This window comes from Pristiophorus japonicus, chromosome 16 (genome assembly GCF_044704955.1).
Source record: "Pristiophorus japonicus isolate sPriJap1 chromosome 16, sPriJap1.hap1, whole genome shotgun sequence".
NCBI lineage: Eukaryota > Metazoa > Chordata > Chondrichthyes > Pristiophoridae > Pristiophorus > Pristiophorus japonicus.
In genome coordinates, this window is record NC_091992.1 from 104,992,804 (window position 1) to 105,020,038 (window position 27,235).

At 41.2% G+C, this 27,235-nt stretch overlaps 1 protein-coding gene across 2 annotated transcripts in view; it reads left to right on the top strand.

The window, feature by feature from the left end:
- LOC139226692 (netrin-1) overlaps positions 1 to 27,235 on the top strand; it is a 206,180-nt gene that overhangs the window by 96,146 nt on the left and 82,799 nt on the right. For both annotated transcript variants that reach the window (XM_070857638.1, XM_070857639.1), the window contains exon 3: positions 13,433 to 13,621. In XM_070857638.1, the coding sequence (XP_070713739.1) occupies positions 13,433 to 13,621 (189 nt within the window). The remainder of the gene's footprint in view (positions 1 to 13,432; positions 13,622 to 27,235) is intronic.

Sequence of the window (27,235 nt, forward strand, 5' to 3'; positions counted from 1 at the left end):
TGCAGCTCCATGTACTCTTAGCTTCCTCTGATTCAGCTCATTTCTGAATCAGTCCAGATGCTTCCCTTATTCTCTGCTTTCTGACCTTGTGTACATCAATGTGTAATAATAATAAGAGCACCTTATAATTTCATTGTTGAAGTGAGGGTCTATTTAACTATAAGAAGGGTTACAGCAGTGTTGGCCAATCTGCCACAATTTAGCATTTTTTTTGTTGCAAGTTTTCACTTAAGGATGTGAGTATTGTTAAAAGACATCCGTGGTATTGACATTGGCCGCTTACTGAATCGTGAAAGTGGGACCGGTGGCAGAAATTTCATGGGAGGGTGACATGCCTGCGGCCCACTGCCATTTTAAAATCCAGGATATTTCGTATGCCATTAACTTTTTGAACATTGAGCTATAACAGTGGAAAGATCTAGTAGATGTATTTGAAATATATATAACATTTATGATGAGATAGTGCAAAAAGGATCTCTTATGACTTGCTGGTGCTAAATATATTTTTTAAATCGAGCCACAAAAAGGGCCAAAAGCCTTATTTCTAAACAAAGCTAAAGCCAGTTTTAACTTGTTGTGTTAAAGAATCTATACCAAATGTTCTTTGCCACATATGTATTGCTCCATTTCCCTGCTGTACTGCATCATTTGAGATTTGATTCTATGAATCCACACAGGCCACATAAAGAAAGGCATTGATAAAACACAACCTCAGGACGACCCAAAGCACTTTACAGCCAATGAAATACACATTGGCCCGGAATTTGTAGTTGTAATGATGGCAAATCTGTCAGCCCTCATTACTCTGTAAAACTGACAACAACATCTGGCATCCGTGCATGCGCAGTTAATTGCGGAAATCCGGAAGTTGCTGTCAGTGATACACTGCTCCACAGGGTGCGCTGTTGCAGTCCTTTAGAAATCAATTAGAAATCATTGAATTTACGAGAACTTTTACTTTTTACGCACTATTCTTGTTGTAAAAACCCTTGACAAACCTACGCTTTGTTGAATGAAGTGTAACTGGGTTTTTAACAAATTCATAATTACAGCTGAACAACCTCTCTGGCCTTGAAAAATGAATTTTATATTGTGGAGTCTCATTTCCTCCATTCCATTATAAAAATTCCATAGATTTTTTAAATAATTACAAAAAATTAAGTTTGTTTGTGATATTTCAGCTTCTACCATAATCCCATGTGTATGTCCCAATCTTTATTTCATTTACTGTAAAATTATGAAAAGTTGAATGATAAAATTTTCTTTTTATTTCCTGGTTTGCTGGCTGTGAGAATTCTTCTGTGTGATTGGCTTCTTAGTCTGCTGGATGCCACAAGTGCCCTATAGATGGCGCCAGATGGAAACTCAAGTCAGAAAAAGTGAAATCAACATCACAAAGGCCTCTAAATTTTTGTGTCCAGCTTTCTTCGAGGTCAATGCTGTCACTTTGCTGCTGACAGCAAAATCTGGGCCATTATTCAGTAATTGTGTGATAAAACACAACATATAGTATAGATACCTGGAAGCACATAATTTGTTTCAGTAAATATAAAAAGTGTTCACACTATCAACTGAAGCTACTGAAACCTCCATTTATTTTCCAAATGTTGGAACATTTAACGAGCAATGAAGCCTAATTCATTTGACAGTATATGTCAAACTAAAGAAAACTATTCACTGTCTGGATTACTGAACATTCTGCAAGAATAATGTACGGTAGAATAACTTGGCAAAGCATGACACAATTCAATACAATCCTGCATACGTGGCACCTGCAAAGAGAATTTTCAGACACGTTCTGAAGAAACATCAGGCTTTAAAATCATAAATTAATATTGTTGACAGCACCTTCACATAAAATGCCTGCATGCATAATAGTGGCATGATAGGACTGCAGCCAACAGTCTCCAGCAACATTTCATTGCCTTCAATCAGACCTAGGCTCCCACCTGGGAGTAATTTGTCCAGTTAATTGGGAGCACTAGCAAGTGTTGTTTGCCTCAGTGTGGGTGTGAATTGCTGTGTTGGGAATGTATTGGGAGATACTGCCCGTCCTTGGTGACCAGCAACAATCACTTACACTGTTTGATGTGTCTAACAAACAGTCAGTTGACAGATTATGGCAATAGATTCCGTTTCAGCTTGCCTCCCAGCATTGCATGAGGGCCAGCGTTGCTGGAGGAAATGATTGGCAAATTATGCTGCTTGTTTCTATCAAATGGAGCAGATGAAGTGTTTGTACTGCCAGAATGAGTTTGGCCTTGAGGTTAGATCTTTATCTCGGCTCTCTCCAGTATAGCTCCTTCTCCATGTTGTCAACAGTTTAATCGTGTACCTACACTTCTCAGTACAAGCTACTGTCATACTTACTCAGTGTCAACAGCTCTAGAATTATTTACTCTTGCAAGGATATGCATCCTTCCTTCGTCCATTAAAAGTGGTTCCCACTGAGGATTTCACAGGCAGTATCTCTTTTGTTAATCTGACTAGCCCGAGTTAGATGCAAATTTACATGGTGTTCTCTGCTTTTTTCTGCAGCCTTGTTTAGTCAGCATGTCACTCTCCAAATAACCCATTTAGGGGCCTGATCAAATTCTGTTTGCAATTATTGATCCAACCTAAATTCAATTGCTTTCAGCATTACCACAAAGTACCTGATGGTATCACATTACTGTCCAACCCAGTTACTGTGTTGTATGGGGAACAGAAAACTGAAGGAGAGGGTGATATAATTTGAATGTATTCTTATTATGGAACTGCTTCAAGTAGAAATGGTCTTGTATTAGTTGTAGCCCATAGTGATGTGCAGTCTTATGTGTCTTACTTATAATGCCTATGTCATTGTTTCATCACAGTTTATGCCTTTATTATCTCACTACCAAAGGATGTCCATGCATGCTAGCAATAAGAAAAGTTAATTGAGGCTGCATGGCTAGAGTGACTGCTGAAAAAAAAATGACAAAGAGGCACTAGGGTAAACCCACACTATCAAGTGGATCTTGGTACCTCCAGAGACAGCAGTGCTCATTCAAATTATAATATCGCATTGACTAGCAACCCTGTAACATAAATGCAGTCAATTCGATTTCAATCATTGTGGCTTAGAGCAGCTTTAAAATCAGCACAGTACGATGTGAACATTTGCACACGAAAGATAGCATCAAATGTTTCATGGTTCATTCTGGGCATTTTATGTGTTGGCACATAATTGTTGAGCCTCAGTACTGACCTTTGCACCATGGATGCAAGTTTTCCTTGGGATGCAGTATATGATCTTAAAGAATAATGCGATTTTACTGGAAATGCATGAGTTGTTCTGGTCTACTGCAAGCAGTTTCAATAGACACATCAATACAGGATTCCTTGCACAGATCAGTGACGTTATCCAGTAGGTAGCTGAGCCATACAATCTGGAAAGGTCTCAGGTTTGACCTCTGGTCTATGTTGAATTAGCAGATTTCAGCTGGGAAGGCAGTAGGAGTGTTACAATTGACTTTAGTGCCCCTGGGTTAGGCAGGGGAAAGTCAAATTGGGTTCTACTTCCGATCGGCATCCAGCTGATGTGCACGTGTGACCATTGGGTAGAAACAAGGTTGGGATTGGGTATAATGCCTCCATAGTTGAATCGTCTGACAACTCTCACCTTCAAGGCTCATGCACCGACTTAGGTGAGTTGCTTGAGGACAACCGGTGACCCAGGAAGGAGTCAACATTTTCAGGAGAGGTAATGGGCCCAAGTTTCCACATGATTCGCGCCTGATTTTTAGGAGCAACTGGTGGAGAACGGACTATTTTAGAAATCGCAATTCTCCACATTTTTTTTCTGCAGTTCTAGTCAGGTAGAACAGTTCTAGTTTAGAACAGAATTTTTTCTTCAAAAGGGGGCGTGTCCGGCCACTGACGCCTGATTTGAAAGTTTCCACAGTGAAAACGTACTCCAAACTAAAGTAGAATGGCGCCAGTGAAGATTTTTGTAGAACTGAAAAAACCTGTTCTACACATTAAAAAAATCAGGCGCAGGTTACAAATTAGGCGCCCAGAACGAGGTGGGGGGGAAGGGAACTCATTAAATTTGACAATAAATCCTTATTTATACTTCTACAAATATTATACAAATAAATCCAACCTGAATAAACATTTATAAGCCAAGAAAAGATTAAATAAACCATCTTCCTACCTGTGTGAAAGTGCTTCAGCCAGGGAGAATTCTGCAGCTGTTCATGCTGCGGAGGGAGGGAGAGAGAGAGAGAGAGAGAGAGAGAGAGAGATAGATCGGGTCGAGGGAGCGGGTGTCGGGGGGGGGGTGGGGGAGCGGGCCTCGGGGCGGGAGGTGGGGAGAGCGGGTCTCGGGTCTCGGGTCTCTGTCGGGGCAGGGGGGAGCGGGTGTCGGGTCGGGGCGGGGGAAAGAGCGGATGTCAGGTCGGGGGGGGGGGGGAAGAGCGGGTGTCGGGTCGGGGCGGGGGGGGGAGCAGGTGTCGGGCCGGGGCGGGGCGGGGCGGGGGGAACGGGTCTCAGTCGGGGCGGGGGGGAGCGGGTGTCGGGTCGGGTAGGGTCTGGTCGGCGGGGGAGCGGGGGGAGCGAGTGTCGGGTCTGGTTGGGCGGGGAGCAGGAGCTGGCCGTGGGAGGAGCCTCATTCATGCAGCCCCAGTGAGGCCATTCAGCCAGGGCTAGGGGCTGCGTGCTTCGGGCCCCTCCCACACAGTTCGGCGCCTGGAGCTACTGCACTTGCGTGCCGACTGTAGCGCGCATGTGCAGAGGTCCCGGCACTGTTTTCAGCGCAGGGACCTGGCTCCACCCTCCCACAGCTCGTGCCGGCTGCGCCGAGTGCCACAGGACCTGTAAGTCGGTGGAGAGTACCGAGGATTTTTTTAGGCGCCGTTTTAGGCGCGAGAAACGGGCGCCCAGCTCGGCGGGGCGCCCGTTTTTTTTCTTGTGGAAACTTGGGCCCAATGAGTGGAAAAAAGAAACAAATTGCTCTAGTCCAGGAGGCAAGACGTCTCCAGGTGCATTTGCACTACATCTCCAGCATCAGTGACCGTAATGTCTACTTCACCTCAATGCTAAAGTTGTAGTATAAATCGAGAGAAGTGAGATCCCTGGAGGGTACATTAACATCCCATTTGAGTTTGACACTGCATGAAGTGTAACTCCAGTTTGATGTCAAATCAGTTTTCAAATGGCCCAGGGAGTTTCTTCATCTCCCTCTCCTCCTCTCAGACTCTCCTTAAAACCCAGCTATTTGGCCAAGCTTTTGGTTACACCCTCTAATCTCTCCTTCTTTGGCATGTCGTCTGTTTTTCCTTCCATCTCTGAGAAGCACCTGGCGATGTTTTTCGACAATAAAATTGCTGTTATGGTCCTTTAATTTTGTTCTTGGGTTTACTGAGACCGGCATCCAGTTAAACTCGTGTCTCCCTGGAAACTCGCCGTTTATACAAAAATCAGCAGGGTTACATTGGGTTTGCTGTTGGCTGCAGGAGACACACCCTTCAGGAACCGTCAGGATTTCCACCCACTGACACCAATAAAGAACCAGTTTAAATATACTTTGAGTTAATGTAATTGTTGAGTCAGGATGGATGCTGGCACTCACACCTAAACATGTGCAGAGCTCTCTCCTGGGCAGAAGAATTCCAATTCCAGTCAAGCAGTATAAGCAAGGTTGTGATTGGCAGAGACCCATAAATGCAGCATCAAACTGTTTAAATTTCAGACCCCCCATAAAGAACAAACTTTTCTGTTTATGCGAAAAGATGGAGACAGGAGACAGTTTTGTTCAGAGCAAGGCTAGTGTAATTATTACAATGATGTTTTGAACAGTCCTAAATAGTGAGATGTCCGGGAGGGGAAAAAACATTTATATGATGGCCATGCTAATGAGACTGTGGCAGCTGTGGCTCAGTGGGTAGCACACTCGCCTCTGGGTCAGAAGGTCATGGGTTTAAGTCCCACTTCAGGAACTTGAGTACATAAATCTAGGCGGACACTCTAGTGCAGTGCTGAGGGAGTGCTGCACTGTCGGAGGTGCCGTCTTTCGGATGAGACATTAAACGTTTGCCCTCTCAGGTGGACATAAAAGATCCCATGGCACTATTTCAAAGAAGAGCAGGGGAGTTATCCCCGATGTTCTGGCCAATATTTATCCTTCGATCAACATAACAAAAAACGATTATCTGATCATTATCACATTGCTGTTTGTGGGAGTTTGCTGTGTGCTGTGTGGAAATTGGCTGCTGTGTGTCCCACATGGTCGTGAAAGCCCTATACAAATGCAAGTCTTTTTTTATAAAGAGAATTCCTCTCCACGTTGGCAGCATTGCTTCTACTAAATGATCTGCTGTGAAAGCAACGAGTGACTCCTGAGTGAACGGGAGATGCTAGTAAAAAAATCACTGCGTAGGACTTTTAAATTCTTCTAGTGAAAAGAAGCTTTCATTTCCTGAAGAAGACTTGACTCTGAGGTGATGACAGAGTCAGTCCCTATAAGTGGGACAGCAAGGCAATACTGGGATGACAGGGCAGTTCTGTGACACTGCAGAAGTCATTTGCTTGGGCAATAGCTTAGGTCTACAGTCCACTGCAGTGAGGCAGGCATAGTACACTAGACTTATATGGTGTGACTACTTGTAGGAAGGTTCTGTTTTGCTTGCTTTGCTCTTATCAACAACTTCCAGGTATTGTATGTCAGACCTGATAAGCTACTCAGTTGTTGAATGTCATTCTTGGGTAATTGGAGGTCTCAGTATGTGCACACAAGCAGCACGGAATCGCTTTGAAAGCAACATCATCTTGCAAAGAAATGACACAAGGCAAAAAAAAATGATCCCAGTAAACAGGGCTAGTCATTGTGGTTTGAGACATGAAATTTGTCATCAATTTCACAGAAGCAAAATCATAGCGGAATTCAGTGATCCCTTCCCTTTTAAGTAACAAATCCATTTTGTCACTGGGGAAAAGGTTAACTCTTCAAACTTCGGTGGGATTTCCCAGTTTTACTGTTCAATTGACTGAAAAGTTTGTTAGAATTTTGACACAGAATATCCTCTCTGAGTTTTGTTGAGGAAATTAGTGTAGATTTCTGTATGTATTTCAGTACAAATACTTTATCGATACCATTTCCCACATTACTACAGTAACTACACTCAAAAAATTCTTAATTGGCTGTAAAGTGCTTTGAGACATCCGGTAATCATGAAAGGCGCTATATAAATGCAAGTCTTTCTTTTCTTTCTTATCTTCGCTCTCTGTGAAAGCTGCAATGTTCCAAAATAGCTTTTGAATGAATTTATGTAAGACGATGGTGCAGTGTGTAAGAGCTATGACATAGAATGGTCAGGTATACTTCTGTGCCAATGACTGCCATACAGGAAATTCCCAGTCTATATAGACGAAGCTGTTGAGTGAAGGCCTTGCAAATCGAGAGTAGCCAAGAGAGACAGAATTATCAAATGGGTGCACCTCCCCCAAGGCAATGGCTGACTTCTAGGCCAGTGCATTGTGGGGAGGGGACCCAGAGGAAAACAGGGGGCAAAAATTGCATAACTTCCAAGAGCCAGAATATTTTACATCAGTTACATAAAGCAAATCAGTTTTGATGGTATTAAATTACATGCCAGATAAACCAAGAACAAGATATCATTTAAAATTTTCAAAGCAGAAAACATGAAAATAGATATGATTATTGTATATTATAGTACACATGTAGATTCAAGTGTTGATATCTTACTCTGATTCAGAGTACCTGAAGTGACAGAAAACTTCAAAAGCCTGATATCTCTTGTAATTTCCATTAATGATTTTGTTTTCGATCTGTCTTTCCCCATAGTTGCTGCTATTCCTGCCCGTTCATTTTTGATCTTAGCAATATGTAACGACTTTCATTCAAACATTGCAAACAGGTGTGAAGAACCTCCAACAATTTTGTTTATTGAATTCTGCATGCCGTTGAAAAAGCTTTGTGTTGTCTGCAATTCAAGCACACAATGTCTTATCTGAAGTCCTCCCACACAATGAGATCATGACACTGAGTGATTTAGAAAAACATGGCCGGCATGTAAAAACAGCAACTATGACTTACCAGAAAAGGGCATCACAAAAGATGTTTCTGTGAACTTTGCACCATTGACATCATTAATAAATGACTGGCAAGTAGAAAGACTTTTCAATGGTCATACATTTTACAAAAAGTTTATTAAGTACATATTACTTACATGTCATTAACTAAAAGTTGTTGTTATTATATTACATATTATATTTTGTATTGATTGAGTATGCTTGATGTGACATCTTCTGTGAATCAGAGCTGCTTCATTCAGCCTTGCTCCTGAGCCACACAACATATGTTTCCCGGGACTTCAAAACTATGGAGCTTTTTACCTTCCTCAGTTTCTCTTTCCTTCTACCCTTAACACCACTTCTTGATTCACTTCATCTTGAGTGTCAGCTGTGGCTCAGTGGGTAGCCCGGAAATCTGCACGGTCCCAGCCTGCAAGACCATCAGCAGGCTGGGGACATAAGAGGGAGCAGTGTGCAGGAGAAAACCTACAGAAAACTTCAAAAGCCTGATATCTCTCGTAATTCCCATTGATCATTTTGTTTTCGATCTGTCTTTCCCCATAGTTACTGCTATTCCTGCCGGTTCATTTTTGATCTTAGCAATATTTAACGACACTGGAGCCACTTTTCTCACACTTTCTTTCAAACATTGCAAACAGGTGTGAAGAACCTCCAACAATTTTGTTTATTGAATTCTGCATGCCATTGAAGAAGCTTTGTCTTGTCTGCAATTCAAGTACACAATGTCTTGCAGCTAGGGAGCAGCGCATGCTGTTGCAGGAGGGTGACGGCTGCGAAGCCAGATCGCTGATTGCAGTTCGGGCAGGCACAGCAGGAGGGGCGAACAAATGGCAAACTTTTGTAGATGGAGGTGACCGGGGCCCAGGAGAGGCGTGAGTTTGGGGCTCAGAGGAGGCAAGGTCCGAGGGCAGCACGGGCCAGCCCACACTGCGATATGTGTGCGCGCTGGGTCCGTGCAGCAGAGCAGGTCTCCAGTCCTGCTCTGCTGGTTAACCCATGCCACTGGGCCAAGACCTAGCTCTGTCAAGCCCGTGTGATGGCTGGTGTGCAACGGCCGCCACACGTTAAAAAAATCCACGCACCGACATCTTCCACCCTTCAAGATGTAGTTCGGGATCTGGAATATTAGGTCGGGATCTGGAACATTGAAACACCTGTGAACTCATCTTTTTTTGACAGGGAAGTAAGTCATCCTCGCTTCGAGGGACTGCCGATGATGATGAGTGGGTAGCACCCTCACCTCTGAGTTAACAAGTTGTGGGTTCAAGTCCCACTCCAGAGATGTGAGCACAAAAATCTAGGCTGACACTCCAGTGCAGTACTGAGGGAGTGCTGCACTGTCAGAGGAGGTGCTGTCTTTCGGATGAGATGTTAAACTGAAGTCACGTCTGTTCTCTATTGTTGATGTGAAAGGTCCCATGGCACTAGGGGGGTGAAATTGTGTAGCGCCCTGTTTGGGGCGGTAACTTTGGCAGTTGCGCAAAAGTACCATCAGGTGCTACACGAGGGATTCCGTCACGAACGTCCAGTTTAGCAATCCAGGAAGGAAATGGAGCGCTAAATCAAGCACTGCCACTTCCCTTGGACTGCTAAAGCCAGCAAGAGGGACGGTAGAGGTGCAATACTGCACAATCTCCAGTGCAGCACTGCCAGAAACAGAGGGTCCTTCCCTCCCTTAAAGAGAAAGGCCATCACTGTAGGCTCTGCCTTGGAATGAGGTACTTCATCGCCAACAGCAGCCACAATCCGGCCCAATCAGCCCCAAGCATTCCAGTAGAGTGCAAGGCTGATCGATCGTGGCTGAAGAAAATTCTCAAAAATGGCCATTAGGCATTATCAAAATATCTCCTTTTCCCTCCCACCACCCCCCCCCCCCCACCCACCCCGCAAGCGCTCGGCCTCCTGAACAACGTCTCCTGCAGCGGTTGGTGTTGTCGCCTGGCGATGTTGCAGGGGGCAGAACCGAAGTTTGGGTCCGGGGCGCTATCAGGGCGATGCGCGGAATTATGACATCATGATCTCCGGGTGCAGGAGATCGTGGCACTGTGGGTTACCAGGTAAAACCTCCAGAGGAATTTAGCAGGAGTCGTTTCTCTCGCCGCGCCAGGTCGCTAATCCGTTAGCACACCATTATCACCCCCTCCCACCCCCCTGGAGACGATAATGGGAGGTGCAAAAGAGTTCAATTTCTAGGCCTAGGTGTCCTGGCCAAATATTTATCCCTAAATCAACATCACAAAAACAGATCATCTGGTCATTATGACATTGTTGTTTGTGGGAGCTTGCTGTGCGCAAATTGTCTGCTGTGTTTCCTACATTACAACAGTGACTACACTTCAAAAGTGCTTCATTGGCTGTAAAATGCTTTGAGACATCCAGTGATCATGAAAGACGCTATATAAATGCAAGTCTTTGTTTTTCTTCACTCCTCTCCTTTTTGACTTCTTATTGAGTGCCTGGCTAATAACTGGTAAGGTCTTCCAACATGAAGCATATACAGAGGAAACCAAATGAAACTTCTTTAAATTGTTCAGAAGAGTTTTGTGTAATAAGACTGAAAAATGTGCTTGCCTGCTGTTGAAAAGTTCCAAAAGTAGACAGGTTGCTGCTTGTAGGTATTGCTTCTGTCATTACTGAAGTTAAGCTGCATGCCCAAAGATGTTGCTTTAAGGTGCTATCCTTCTGACACACTGGGCAGACAGGCTGGGAGTATCACTGAAGTCCAACCTGTCAACACTGAGCTATCAGACACTTACAACAATTTCAAGATTATCTTTTTTAATGGTACCTGTCACACCTTTACCATATATTTCTCACCAACCTTATTGACAGCCAGATTACCATTCACCAATGCAAAGTTGCATCATTTAGTCTTGCTCTTTAACCACAGAGCATACATTTCCTGAGAACACTTAGTCTCCCTCAGCTTTCACTTCCTTCTCGCAATCTACAGGCTTTTAAAACAAAAGGCTGACATTAAAACATTAAACAACTTCCTGAGTTAATTTGTTTCCTCCTCTTCCCTTTTCCATCTTGGTGCTGCCCTGCACTGTGGCCCCTCATCCAGATATTTTGATAATTTAAAAAATCCCACCACATTGTAAGTGCTCCTAATCCACAACAAAGCAAAGCTGAAACTACTAAAATATTTCTTTATTGCATTCCTCAGATTGATACCAGCACTTGTAAGAATGCTATAGAATCTCTGATGACTGCAGATAAAGATTACTGAATACGCACTATAATAACATGTTTCCTTAGATGTCTAGTATGCCTGTAGTAGTCTGATTCTGGAGACAACAACAACTTGCATTGATATAGCTCCTTTATCATAGTAAAACATCTCAAGGCATTTCACAGGACCATTAACAAACAACATTTGACACCAAGCCACATAAGGAGATTTTAGGACAGGTGACCAAAAGCTTGGTCAAAAAAGTAGGTTTTAAGGAGCATCTTAAAGGAGGAGGGAATGGTAGAGAAATAGAGAGGTGGAGAGGTTTAGGGAGTGAATTCCAGAGCTTAGGGCCTTGCCAGCTGAAGGCACGGCCGCCAATGGTGGAGTAATGAAAATCGTGGATGCGCAAGAGGCCAGAATTGGAGGATATGGGCAGCAGAATTTTGGATAAGCTCAAAGTTACAGAGGATTTATGGTGGGAGGCAGGCTAGAAGAGCATTAGAATAGTCAAATCTAGCGATAACAAAGGTAAAGGGACGGAGATGGGCAATGTTACGGAGCTGGAAGTATGCAGTCTTAGTGATGGAGAAGATTATGGGGCTAGAAGCTCATCTCCAGGTCAAATAGAGACATTAGGACAGGTGACCAAATGTTTGACCAGTGAGAAAACTGTGGTAATTAATGTGGTATACACATGTTTCACACTTTGTTGCATGATTACTTGGCATGAACACTATTGTGATAACTTGAAGTCTGGTTCGTCACAGAGCAGATCAAATGTTCCCTCCTGCATTAGCCCAGAACTTCACTGGCACCATCTAGGCTGGTATCTTACTTTCATGGACAGAGGAATGGCTATCCTTATGACTCTAGTACTGAGAGTTCACACTCACAAGTTAATTCCACAGAAAATTCCATTCCAGATTCACTACAGGACAAACTTACCAATGTAAAAGGAGTATGAAATATACAAAAAAGTACAAGAAGCCCAGCTAAAAGACAACTGTCCCTTTTAGCATATACTCGCAGTGTTATGAAATGTTCCCTGTAAAAATCTTTTGGGCTGCATGGCCACTTTAACGGGCTGCATGACCAATTCGAGATTCCGCCTATGTGTGTTTTTTTCAATTTAACAGCCGACTCAAGGCTGCGCGGGACCCCTAGAACACTGCATGGCCACGCAGCTTAAAGGGAACATTGGTGATTTGTAAACAGAGTAGTAATACTACTGTCCATCACTAGTATCATCCATAAATCTAAATTTGGTATGTACATTACCTCATTATAAGTATTTCTGTTGTAACACTGTACTTTTTATGATTTTACTGATCCCAAACTCCTGACATTTTGATATATTATTTCATGACTATAATCTGTCAAACATTCAATACAGTGCACATGTAGGTATTGTGCCATCATCATCATAGACAGTCCCTTGGAATCAAGGATGACTTGCTTCCACTCTTAGCACGAGTTCTTAGGTGGCTGTACAGTCCATTATGAGAACCACAGTCTCTGTCACAGGTGGGACAGACAGTGGTTGAAGGAAAGGGTGGGCGGGGAATCTGGTTTGCTACACGCTCCTTCTGCTGTCTGCGCTTGATTTCTGCATGCTCTCGGCAACGAGATTCGAGGAGCTCAGCGTCCTCCCGGATGCATTTCCTCCATTTAGGGTGGTCTTTGGCCAGTGACTCTGAGGTGTCAGGGGGGATGTCGCACTTTATCAGAGAGGCTTTGAGGGTGTCCTTGTAACGTTTCCGCTGCCCACCTTTAGCTCATTTGCCGTGAAGGAGTTCCGAGTAGGGCGCTTGCTTTGGGAGTCTTGTGTCTAGCATGCGAACTATGTGGCCTGCCCATGTACAGTAGACACCTCAAGTCACTGGAGAAATACCACCAACGATGTCTCCACAAGATCCTGCAAATCCCCTGGGAGGACAGACGCACCAACATTAGTGTCCTCGCCCAGGCCAACATCCCCAGCATTGAAGCACTGACCACACTTGATCAGCTCCACTGGGCAGGCCGCATAGTTCGCAGGCCAGGCACGAAACTCCCAAAGGTATTGTGTATACAATGCCTCCTTACTGAGAAGTATGTAATAAGGGTGCAGTGTAATTGTACATTTATTTGTAAACCAATTGATTCCATATTCATTGAGTGTTTTATATTGTTTTTCAGCTTGCAACTGTAACCTGCATGCCCGACGGTGCCGCTTTAACATGGAACTCTTCAAACTTTCTGGTCGGAAGAGTGGAGGAGTCTGCCTGAACTGCCGTCACAACACAGCAGGCCGCCACTGCCACTACTGCAAGGAAGGCTACTATCGTGACATGACAAAGCCCATCACTCATAGAAAGGCGTGCAAAGGTATGTGGGAAGAGCCTGGGCTCTCACCTGGCCAGAGGATTATTTTCCTTTTGTCTGCCACCGCTGTGGAGCTTCCGCTGGTGGAAGCTCCCTTGTTTGCAGAAACTTTAGCCCATCGTTTTGGCACAGAGGGCTTTTGAGGAGAAGTTCTTTTGGAACACGTGTGACAGGACAAGAAAAATAAACAAAAGCGGACAACAGAGAAAGACAAAGGTGTGAAAGGCTTCTTAGGTTTAGTGGTATGACTGAGCAGGACTGGCAGATCAAAACATTAGCACAACACAGGTGTGCACACCAGCAAACACACAGCAGTTACATTCAGCAGGATCAGCCACAAGACAAAGGCAGCCTCGCACACACACACACACACACACACACACACTGCTCAAAGCAGCATTTTAATCTCCCAACAAACTGCTCTAACGCCTCTGAAAACAACATTAGTTCTTTGAAATGGCTCCTCATGCCTTGGCTTTTGTAAAGTTTTTTCTTCTTCTTTCAAAAGATAAACATGGGATTTTCAGCATTATCTCGCTGTCCTTGATTTATTACATATAGTTCGAAGGAATGCTTAAAAGTAGAATGGAAAAGGCTTGTTTTTACACTTCAGATTAATCCACAGTCTAAATGGTAATTACACCTGTTTGTGGAACCCCCAAAATGACATTATATTAACAAACAAACCATGCACCTCGCATCTACCAGTAGGCAGTCACCAACTCTTGACATTTGTACAATTCCAAATACACAAATTTGTGTTCAGAAATTATCACTCATTTAATTAACTCGGATTTTATTTAGTTTCATGCCATTTGTAAAATGGCTAAAGTTCAAAAATCTAAATAAGGATTAAACATCCATAATTTCAAAATTTTGCGAATGCGCAGCACTTATTTTTCCAAATCATTCAAGACATAGATAAGAATATAGAACTCATCACTTTGTATTAAAACAGAAAATGCTGGAAATCTCAGCAGGTCAGGCAGCATCTGTGGAGGGAAAAGCAGAATTAACTTTTTGGGTTGATCCTTCATCACTTTGTATGTTTAGTTGGTGGGGGAAATATTGAGTCTCAGGTACTTTCAACTATAAAAGAGAAGCTGAAACTAGTTGAACCAGAATGAAGCATTTCAAGAGTTATTTAGAGTCCATAAAGTGTAATATTTTTATTTGTTACTGTTGTTAAAAGGTGTCGCTATTTCAATGAGTAAAGATAAATAGGGAATTTTGCATCATATTCTGGTGCACTTTCATTGGAATTTAATTTTTAATTCTACCTATATGCATAATAAAGTTCCTTAAACATCTTGACAAATATTGAATGTTTCTATTTTTAAATTAAATAGTCTATTTATGCTAGAAATAATCATTTCACTACTATTAAGATGAGACATACATTAATGGGAACTAACCATCATTTACCTACTAAATTCATTTAATGTTAGGGATTATTTTGTAATGTTGGGTTATTGAACTCGTTACAATTCTTTATGCCAAGAGATTATGAAACCTTTAGTTTTTGTCCAGAAGGAGGCTATTAATATAACTGTACATAATCAAAGCAACATAATTCTATTTAGAATAAACAAATATAACAGATGTATCCAACACCGTTATAGCAAACTTGGGCATCATCCAATCACAGACTCATCCAACACTGACACCATCCAAAATAGACACACAAGTTGATACAATAAAGGTACATCTAATCCGGACCCATCCAACAAAGATGTCCTGGCATGTAGAAAAAGAATGTGACTGCTGTAACGAACCGGAAGTCGCTGTGCATACGCAGTTCCTGTGGTTTTTTTTTAAAGACAGTGGAGTTGAGCATGCACCTTGCTTAGATAATAGGAAAGATCTTGAGATAATGTTGAGTCTGGATTGCTAATGGGAAAATGATGCGCTTTTTAAATTTTATTTGTATTTCTTTGTAATAAAATTATTTCCAACAAGGGAAAAAAAACGCTATCAGACACCTTTAAATAACGAGGATGTTTATTGAGCCAATCCAACAGGAATGTTTTAATATTCGTAAAAGTCTTTATAAAATCAAGAAATCTAATTTATTGGTAAATGTCACCTCAGAACATGTAAATGAAGAAAATACTCTATTGAAGTGAATACCTAATGAATCAATATACAAACATTGGAAATCTAAAACCATAATCTCCCATTGAATGAATCCTTTTTTCTCTGATTATAATATATAATTTCCCCTATTTATATAACCTATCTATCTAAAAGATATCAAAAGTACTCATGTGAATCAATTACAATTAAAAGCAGGCAAGAACTTGTCTCAGATCTTAGTAACATTATCACATATCTGTTATTAAGTGAATAACATTTAGTGGAATGCAAGTGTTGAGTTATTAGGAATTGACTGAGTGAAGAATTAGAATTATTGGTGATGAACCTGATGATCAGATTGAACTCAAATAATTGAGTCAAAATCAATGAAGGACTTCTGATCAGAGAGGATCTCAAATGCACGTAAATATTCAGACACACATTCATAAACACACAACCTACATAAGCTAACAGGTTCGTTTCACTGGAGTAAAGGCAATTATAGCAAACAAAGTGGCAGGCTGCAAGCGAGTCAAATTGTGCCTAATGTGAAAGAGAGAATATGGACAGAAAACACTTCAATGTAAGTCACATTACTGAATGTTACCTAACCTTACTGTTGGACCAATAATGCAATAGATTCATAAAGATTGAGAGGTGTAGGTGTGATTTTCAAAATATCTTGCTGCACCAGCAAATATTGGATTTAATCTAAAGATACTTTAGAATTGCATAAATAAGGGTCATAGCTTTGAAACTGGAAGTTAAATTTACTTCTTCCATCCTTACATCAGATAAGAAAATAGGAGAAAAAAGTGCAATTCCTATCAATGAGAGAGCTACATATTTGTAGAAAACTGTTATGTCGTGAGCCCCAAACAGGTGCACTACTAACTCTGTAGTTTATATTTGTAATCTTTTTTTACAAAAGACACTACGGCTCACATTACTCAAAACATTCCTGGATTTTATCACCCACAAAGAATGTTTAAAACAGTCTGAGGACTGAAGCAAGTTGGATTGAAATACTGCATGGTCTTTGCTTAGCTTAGAATCTGGGCTAAAAATGAGACATCAAAACAGATAATTGTCAGAATGAATCCTTTTTTAAGCAATGTAAAAATATGCACCAAATTCTAGAAATGCCTTGACTTTCATGTACACACATAATGATATACTGCTTCACAATTACCTTCAGCAACATGTATCCAGAGTATCGTACCACCAATTCCTTTCAGGGGAATTACAATTTTGCTGCTTTAATGAATCTACAAAATCCACATTCAATGAAATCTCAGTAAAAACTAATACAAGATATTAGTAAAAGAGCGTTCAGTTTTCAAAAATTAATTTTAATTAAAATCGAATGGATAGGACCGTGTTTTGAAAGTCAAAACTTCAGGAAATTGAAGGTTTTTACCGCGTTATTAAATAATGATTTACAAGTTAATTATAATATATAAGTAACATCGGGAGATTACTGTATAAACTCTTTTAGACTGTGTATATTTATCTTTTTTTAACTCTGAGTTTGATAACTGACTCATCTCTTGAAAGTTTGGCAGGAATCAAGGAGCATGTTAATGGAGCGCTGCACTTACTGCATGATGGGTGTGTGTATTGGAACCAAGTGGTGAACAAAGATGGCAATATGAGTTACAAGGGTTATTTTACCAGTACCTTCCATTTCTAATTACTCATGTTCACCATATCAATGTTTAACCTTAGCAGGAGAGAACCAAGGAATCCTAACAAGTCATTAACTTTGAATTTGTTATAATATTTCATTGTTCCATCAGGTCTTGTTCATCATAGTTTCACCTTGTCATGTGCTTGCCACTGATTGGTTAAGTAAAAAGAAAATTGACATGAACTATTTGGATTAATGTTATGCAGCATCTAACAGTCACTGGCATCTATGGACTGCTGTGTTTGTAACCATTTAAAAAAAAGACTTGATTCTTTCACCCATTCCACTTGCATTTTAATCTATTCATCTAGTTTGATTTTAACACATAATTCAAGATGTTTTCTATGTTCTCAGAAGTCTGATATTAACCATGACATCAGCTTCCTTTGTGTATTCTTTATCTAACGCTATAATTTCCATTTTTCACTCAGACCAATATCTAGGCTCCCCTGTTGACTCTACTGGATCTGAAGATCCTAGCTTTGATTCCTGATGTGTGTTGAGTTAGCTTACCTCAGTTGGGATGCAAGTCGGTGCCCCGGGATAGAGAGAGGAAATATTAGGCAGTGTTTGTCATTGTAATCCAATGAACCCTACTGGAAAATGCTTGTGTGTAGATATCGAGTGAGGAAAGGATCAGGTGGCTATGACATCTGCTCATTCCTCTCCCTCATGCATTAGAGTCACTGCCTATGGCTCCCAAATGAAGAATGACAATTTGGATAAGGTATCCCGGAAGGATTTTTATTTCTTTTAATTTCTGGCAATTTCAGGGGAGCTGGGGTGGGGGGGGGGGGGCGGGGGGAGTTGAGAAACTGGCTCTCCCATGGATGGGTGGACACCAGAATTTCTGGCAGGAATGGGCAGGCGAGTACCAGAGTTTTGCCCAGAAGCTACTTGCAGCCATCTATCTGATGCAAATGAAGTGCCTTCCCACTGACCTCACACACACCAGCAGGGCCAGTGCTGAAGTGCACTGTTCGAATCATGACCTCAGGAATTTTGGGGCCAGTGTGCTTAGAACAGTTATGAGCTGCAGCTCTTTGAAGGATCTTTGAATCAAACTTTGCATCTGCAAATATGTTATTGTTGCTGTGTTGTTTTCAATTGGTTGGCCTGCTGAACAAAGCTGTTGTACGTCCTGCTCACCAATTCTACCTTCATTCACTATAACCTTGTCTGGTGCAAATAGCTTTGTGGCAAATTAATTGAAGCTCAGATCCCACAAACAAACCATATATTATTCCTCCAAAATTGGAGATTAGTGAGTTACAAGGCAGTAATTCAATTGAAAAGGTCTGACGTCATGAATGGGTTTGCAAACATTTTCAAAAACACAGTTTGATTTATTGCCTTAAACTCAATTGCAAGCATTTCCTACTATTTAGATTATACTAGCAAGTCTCCTGTGGCATTAATGATCAATGGCAGAGATACTTCGGGTACAAACCAAGCATATTCCCATAAGGAAGACAGATGGAGTATCCAAAGGTAGATCTCCCTGGATGACAAACGAAATAGCGGTTAAAATAAGCTGAAAAAGGAAGCTTATGACAAATGTCAACTACAGAATGCAATAGAAAACCAGGCAGAATACAGAGTGCATGGGAGGAAATTGAGAAAGGATATAAGGAGGGCAAAGAAAGAGTATGAGAAAAGATTAGCAGGCAACATAAAAGGGAATGAGACATTCTTTTATCAACATATAAAAAGTAAAAGGATGGTTAAAGGAACAGTGGGGCCGCTTAGGGACATAAAAGGAATATTTCTAGTGGTGGCAGAGGCCATGACTGAGGTACTGAATGAGTACTTTACATTTGTCTTCATAAAAGAAGAGAATGTTGCATCAGAAGAGGTGAGGTGGGGAGTAGAGATATTGGATAGGATAAAAATGGATAAAAAGTTGGTACTAAATAGGTTGGCATCACTCAATGTTAACTAGTCCCTGGTCTAGATGGGGTGGACTCTAGGTTGCTGAGGGAAGCTAGGGTGGAGATAGAAGCAGCACTGATCACAATCTTTTAATCTTCCTTGGATATGGGAGTGGTGCCAGAGGACTGGAGGATTGCAAATGTTACGCCCTAGTTTAATAAAAGGGAGAGGGATAAAGCTGGGAACTACACAGTCTAACATCAGTGGTGGGAAAACTACTGAGACCATCGTCAAGGACAAAATTAATTATCACTTGGAGAAGCATGAGTTAATAAGGGACAGCCAGCACAGATTTGTTAAAGGCAAATCATATCTGACTAACCTAATTGAGTTATTTGATGAAGTAATAGAAAGGGTTGATGAAGGTAGTGCAGTAGATGTTGTATATATAGACTTTTGAAAGGCAAAACAGAAGGTCTGATTGTACAAGGCAAAAGGAGATGGTAATAGGACAAGTAAACAACGGGTGAGTCTAGAGGAGGTGTAAATGGGAATCGCAGAATCATCAACAGCTGCTGTGAAAAAAAATGTGGGCAGAGGTTATGGTCTGAAATTGTTGAACTCAGTGTTGGGACCAGAAGTCTGTAAAGTGCCTAATCAAAAGATGAGGTGCTGTTCCTCGAGTTTATGTTGAGTCTCATTGCAACAATGTAGGAGGCCGACAACAGACTGGAATGTATTTTGCTAGCGTCCTTACAATGTAGTAATGCTGCTTGAAAATGTCCTTCAGTTGATAATGCAAAACAGGGTACTAAGCTGTATATTTCAGAAAGATCCCAAGTTCTATCTCCTGTGATGAACTTATTCAAGGCTGCAATTGACCTCAGTGCCCTCTGCTGATCACTACCTGCTAACCTTTGCTGGAAAGTATATAAGAGGTCTGACTAACATTAAAATACAATATGATGACGATTTTCAAAATTCAGATTTTTAGCATATCTCAAGGTCCTAATAAGTAATTTCCCATTCAAGTCTTGATCAACCTTTTCTGTGTGTTTCTGCAGAGCCTGGAGTGAATGGAATGACGGTGGTTAGTGCTTTTATTTCTACCAATGTAAAAAGCTAAGCCACTGAATCTGGGTCGTGTTTATAGTTTGCATATCAAAAACAGCTGACCCATAAAGTGTCAGTTTTGAGGAATCCTGCAATTGGTGCCGTAAGCTCGAGGTGTTCTGGCATACAAAGAAAATGTTCAAAAACCATACTCCATCTCAATGATCAGTTTAGTTAGGTCAATGCAATTAATCTGACAGATAGTTAAAAGTGTCCTTTGTGGTATTATTCATATTGAAAGTTACCAAGCTAGCAATTCTGCAAACATCACATAAAGTATGCAACAACAAAACTAACTTCCCTCAACCATATCGGCTCGTAGTAGCCAAAAGAGGCTTCCTATTAAAATAGTATTTCTAGTGCCATCAAACATTAAACGTTTGAAGTGTCTGCATCGTGAGCCAGCTTCAGTATTTGTGTTCTCGAGTCACGAGACATCTACCCTTTACCTCTCGTTCTTGCTTTGTGAATGGCAGAAAATCGGACAGAAGCATAAAGAACAGCAGCATGAGTACTCCCATCATGCCTTTCTTGCTCACATCCGTACCTCTCTAAAGTTGGTCTTCACTATGAAAACTTGACTGTCTGACCCCCCTCTTTATATTGTGATTCTAAAATACAAAGAAAGGGTTAGTAATAGTTAGGAAGTTTACAGACTGTGATTGTTCCTGTTAATAGTTAATTGCGGGCATTGTAGTTTTATTTTTTCACCCCTTCAATTTAATCGTGTTTATTAAAATAGAATAACATTGAAAACATGTACATGCTACACAGTTACATCATGCAGAGCATACTAACACAGCACAACAATAGAAGCTAAAATCTCTGCAATGTGAAGAGAGCAGATGAATAATGAAAATTACAGTTTTAATTACTTTATTCAACTAGCACTCAATTATGGCTTGTCAGGAAATTTGCAGCTGAAGTGCCAGCAGAACACTTTTGTCACCACACTTAAATGTCAACATTTCACTCACTGCTGGAATACAGTGCTGTGTAATAATCTAATTGCGTCTCTCCAGAGTTAACGGTGATCATGTTACAGCCTCCACTTACACAGAATTCTATTATTGAGGCTCATGGCTTTGCGAATGATCAAGTTAATGGCGTAGATCAAGAACACTGTGTGGATGAATATGGAGCTTTAGGAGTGACAACGGTGAATTAATTAATCATTTATGCAGTTGATTAACAAGCTGTCATCATTTTCAACAAAATCACAAGCATCTAGTTGGTTGACATATATTCACACAAAATAATGAACCTATTTAAAATGTTATCTTTGTTAATATGCTATACCCTAAATCTTTATCACAGATACTTCAGTTTTCATTCTTCTAACATTCAAACCTTCTTTGACTTGGCTCAGTTTTTAGTATCTTTGTCTCTCAGTTAGTACACCGTCAGTTCACACCCAGCACAGACCTTAAGCACATAACCAGTGCAATACTGAAGGAGTGTGGCATTGTCAAATTTACTGCTATTTGGAAGAGATGTTAATCTAAGGCCCGGCCTGCTAGGTGGATGCTTAAGATCCTGTAGCAGTATTTAAAGAGCAGGGAGTTCCAACATATCTATCTCAAGCAAGAACAGATTAACTGATGATTCCTCTCACTGATGTATGTGGGATCTTGCTGTGCACAAAATGGCAGGGATGTTTTGCCTGAATAATAAGTCACGGTACTTCAAAGTAATTCATTGCACGTGAAACACTGAGGCATTTAAAAACATGATAAGGTGCTCCAAGTCTTCTTGCATGTTCCATTTATTGACAAGCATCAGGAGGTAAACATTTATCACAAATTGTCAATGACATTGATTGCTGAATGGTCGTAACCTGACTATAGAAAAACTAAGAGCACGAGTTGGAAAAACACACATTGTCAGACTCTTTCTTGGTGGCCATGTCTTGTTAATGTTATTTTAATTAAAAGTGATTTCTCTTTTTGTTGGTATTTAATTATATGCTGGTAGACTCCAGACCAATTAAATTTCATGTAAGATTTTCCTGAAAAGCTCAATGACTCACAGTCGCAGCATAAATCTTTTTGTCATATTTTTAACCAAATTGGAACTAATGGGGAAGTCAATCCCCATTTCAAAAATGGTACATTTCAGTACATTAGTCATAAGATAGTTATCTGCCAAGTATTCTGCAGCATGTGCTGCTGACTAACTGAAATCCAGCTCATTACAGTGCTCTTGATCAGTTCCATTACTTGTCCTTCCTGCAGGGCATTCTGGGCAAGGTGACATCACAGCTGACTTGCTGCATGTGCCTGTTCTTGTGTTATGTAACTTTCCCCAGAATGTGGACATTAACCTTTATTAAAATGAAACTGTGATCATCAATAAATAACACTAATGGGTGCTCTTCTGAGTTTGATAGCGAGGTAGAGTAGGGCAGAGTAAAGGGAGCTTTATACTGCATCTGGCTGTATTATACCTAATCTGGGAATGCTTGATGTTGACCCTGGGTGCCTGAAATGAGAAGGGTTTCATCCCCTAGCACTTTGCGTTGATGAGCGCATTTTTACAATGGAGCGCTGTTAGACAGCAGCGTTTGGCTGAGAATCCTAAAAAGGGAGAAGGTTGCATTTGTGAGTAAAATGTTGAAAAGGTACCTTTTCTTTAAAAAAAAAATGACTGATTCTTCTGAAAGAAATTGGCTATGGGCAGCACAGTGGTACAGAGAATCAGAACCCCAATGTGCGGTCCTAAAGACTGATGGGACTTCAATGCACGCCGAGATTCCACATCATATCTTAAAAGTGCCATCATTGGGAGACACTCTGTCAAGTTTAGGTGCTTCCCCAAGGGAGGAAGGCAAAGTCAGACCAGGTGCCTGTATCGCTCTCATGCACTTTGTAAAAGACTGCTATCTGCTGTGATCTGGTTCAGCTTGGCTAGAGAAGGTACAAGGCACCAGGAGACTAGAAAAAGAAACGGGTAGAAAACAAATTACATCTCCCTCACCCCTTAAATGGGCTTTAAACATATGAAAAGATCTGAAAATGAACCTGCATCAATGGCACAGATTTAAACTTTTTACTGCTCAAAACAACTTCTGAGCAACAGCGCCAGAATTTAATTATTTCACCTGAGGCATTTGTTTAAAAGATGACAATTGAACTCAAACATGAAGGCTTGTTCAGCTTCACTGGCAATGAAAACATTTAAAAAAAACTAAGTTTGGTGCACGTGCAGACAGAACGTTTGGTTCTCACATAAGGACACAACCTATTTATACAACGCAGTATCTATTAATAGTGAACAAAATAGTTTCTGTATGGAACTGCAAAAACAAACTCCTTTTGGGAGCTGAAAGGGAATTTGAGAGTGAATATTTTGTGAGCAAGCTAAATGGTCACGGCCTATCACTTGAGAATGACTTGTCACAATATGTGACAAAACATCACTTAATCTTTCACTCTGAAAATTGTATAGTAACACCTTCATTTTTAGGAATGAACTTTAAATTCCATTCCATTCTTGCTCTCCCCTTCCCTGCCTCCAGAGTGAGTGGTCCTCAGCTTACAGCATTCTTCCAGGTCAGGAGCCTCAGCTCTCCAACCCTTGCACCTAACCATGAACACCATTCATTCTGCTTTTCTGATGTCCCTGTTGTAATGTAACTGCTTCAAGGGTTCTTTGCTTAAGAATTCATAGCAACACATTGCCATTAAGAACTAGTTGGTTTATTAGCAAAGGTTTAACAATCACACGACACATTACCAGTTCATCCACCAGGTTCACAACTGGCATACCTCATCGAGGATTCCCTGAACCTAACTGGCTGAGGTTTTATTGAGTCTTGTTAACATCATGTGACTGGCTAAGCCACTCCCAACTCAACAGCTCTACAACTATTTTGTTGTAATCAGTAATCAAGTCCCCCCTGATTAAAGGGGGGGCACACTCCAAAAGATTTTCAGGTGCCCCCTTGTTTTTTTGCTTTTTTTCTGAGGGCACCAAAACACAAATTATACAAGTGCCCCCTGGCTAAAGGGTGGGGGGGGCACTAAAACCGACAAACTGAAACAATTTAAACTTTGGACATTAACATCAAATTAAAATTTGGTTGCCGGGGTGATGATGCACTCCAGTCCCTCCGGCGCCCATCTCTCGCAGAAGGTCGCGAGCCTACCGGTGGACATCATGTGCTCCATCTCCAGGGGCATCCTGGCTTGGATGTAACTGCGGAAGAGAGGCAGGCAGTCGGGCTGAACGACCCCCTCGACCGCCCGCTGCCTGGACCGGCTGATTCAACAGCTCTACAACTCTTTTGAGAGAACAATAAATAAACATTAAATCATGCCCCCTGAATAAAGAGGGTGGGGGGGGGGGAAACACTCCAAACAGTTTTCAAGTGCTCCTTTTTTGTATTTTTTTTGTTTTTTGGGGGTGTTTTTTGGGCATTAAAACCACAAATTAAAAAAGTGCCCCCTGGCTAAAAGGGGAGGGGGACACTAAAACCCGGCACAATAAACCAATTAAACTTAAAACATATAGAATCAAATTAAAATTTGGTTGCCGGGGGTGGTGATGCACTCCAGTGCCCACCTCTCGTGGAAGACCGCGAGCGTACCAGTGGACACCGCGTGCTCCATCTCCAGGGACACCCTGGCTCGGATGTAACCGCGGAAGAGAGGCAAGCAGTCAGGCTGAACGACCCCCTCGACCGCCCACTGCCTGGACCGGCTGATTCAACAGCTCTACAAACCTGTGAGCATACTCACAGATGCATACATTACACCTGAAGGAGACACCCTTGTTAGTGGGAGAAGGACACTTCCACTTCCCAACTCCTATTCTGTCCCTCGTGGTGATGACCCAGAGAAGTGGGATGCTAAGGATGGAAGTCCTCCTGTCGTTAACTTTAGTTGAAAAGTTTGGCACGAGTATAAAATAGGTTTTGCTTTTGGACTCACATTGACCTGTTCAGTAAATTTATTGCCCAGAGGAATGTCATCCCATTTGTCTTTAAGGAACGCTGCGAGTATAGGGGTCTGTAAAGACGAGAATTAGCATTTCCTAATCAGAAGTTCAGCACCCTAACAGTGAATCCAACGATCGGTTACATTTCAAACATATTTAATGCTCACAGTACCTCTGATAATTGGAGAATTTTATGTATGGATCATTTTATGGAATCAAGAGATACTTCCATTTGAAATGTGTGGGATCAGGCATATTTATAGATTCGATTTATTGATTGCAGAGCACTGAATACATTTTATCCAGAGAACATGTTAAAATAAGTCAATACTTTGCAGAAGGGGGACTATTGGCAACGTGTTTGCTCAGACTGTAGTAGTCCTGACCTTTATATGGTTCTAGGGAGTGGCAACATATAGGAAAGACAATGGCAAGGCCCCTAGAAACTGTTCTACTTTTAGTTTGTTTCTTTGCAGCCTCTCAATCTGTTTAACCATCTGTTTTAAATTTAATGTTCTTTGTGTTATTTATTATAAATCTAATTTTTATGTCAAAATATATGTTTCTTAAGGAACACAATGCAAACATACTCCACCCTTACAGATTACATTGGAGCCCAGTATTTTGCCCGTTATGCTGAAGGCCATGTTAGAGAAATTGCCCCCGTAATTTAGCACAAATTGAAACAAGAAAAAAATGGGATCCGAAGTCCAATAATTCTATAATCAGAGTTGTCATCCTGACCAAGAGGCTTAGAACAAAGTAAGGTTTTTGTTGTGTTCATTTTCCTCTGCTGAAGCAGCACTGATTGCCTGATGGGTACAACAATCACTGCCCAATGTATTTGCTCATCACACAGACCAGCCAACTTAGAAAATACAGTTCTTCAGCTAATCTCTTGGTTCCATGAACAATCCAGAAGTGGAAACAACACGCTAGGACCCAGACAGTGAATATCAGCAGGATATTTGAAGATGGACAGCATTATAGCCAAACCTCATTGCAATTGTAAAGCATTGATGCGTGCATTCCAACAACAGTAATCACAAACAGGAACACTGGATGATTTTCCCCTTCCTTATCCAAGGATTGTTGAGACCAATTTTTGTGCTATAACTGCTCAGCCGCCCCAGCAGAGATCAGCTAATTCAGCACAGACCGGGAATCCAACCTGCTAAAGAGGGTTGCGAAAAACTGTATTTTCTAAGTCTTGAGCTTACTTTCTACAGATTTTTTTATAAGTAGCCTGTCTCATTTTCATTTGACATGACGTGTAGGGCAGTCAGAGTTACAAGAAGGTCAGTGACGTACAAGTCACGCTGAATGAAATGCAGGTAGATATTATTTATGGCCATGCGCGTTAGCAATAGGCATTACATAACATACAAGTTCAAGGGATGAAGGGGTCACTGCAACTGTACTTGTTTTCATCATAAACCCACAAGGCAATTACTTTCTTTTCACAGATTCTCTTAATGTGAAGCAAAAAATAGTAACAATCCTTTTTTTGGAAAAGTAAAATTAAATTAGAAATCAATGACTTGAGTTAACAATTTAATGCAGAGGCAAAAGCAAGCTAGGAATTGGTCAAACTGTTCTTTATGCGAGAGCCATACCAACATCTGAAATACATTTAAAATTTTAAAAATCATAAAGCAAAGCATTCCTGACCCATTATTCTGCCTTTTATTTGAATATTCATTTATATAACCATCTTTTTAGACCAGCAATGAGAGAGTACTAGTTCTGAATCCATTTATACTCAAGGGCTGGTTAATGCGCTCATGTTAAATTCCAGTGGGCATTCTTTTGTCAGTCATTAAACCATTTATTTTAAATTTGTTCACCAATTTGTTTTAAACAGGTAAACAACTTTCTCAAAACTGTGCACACAAGAATTTAACACAAGTGTGTTAATCAATATACCA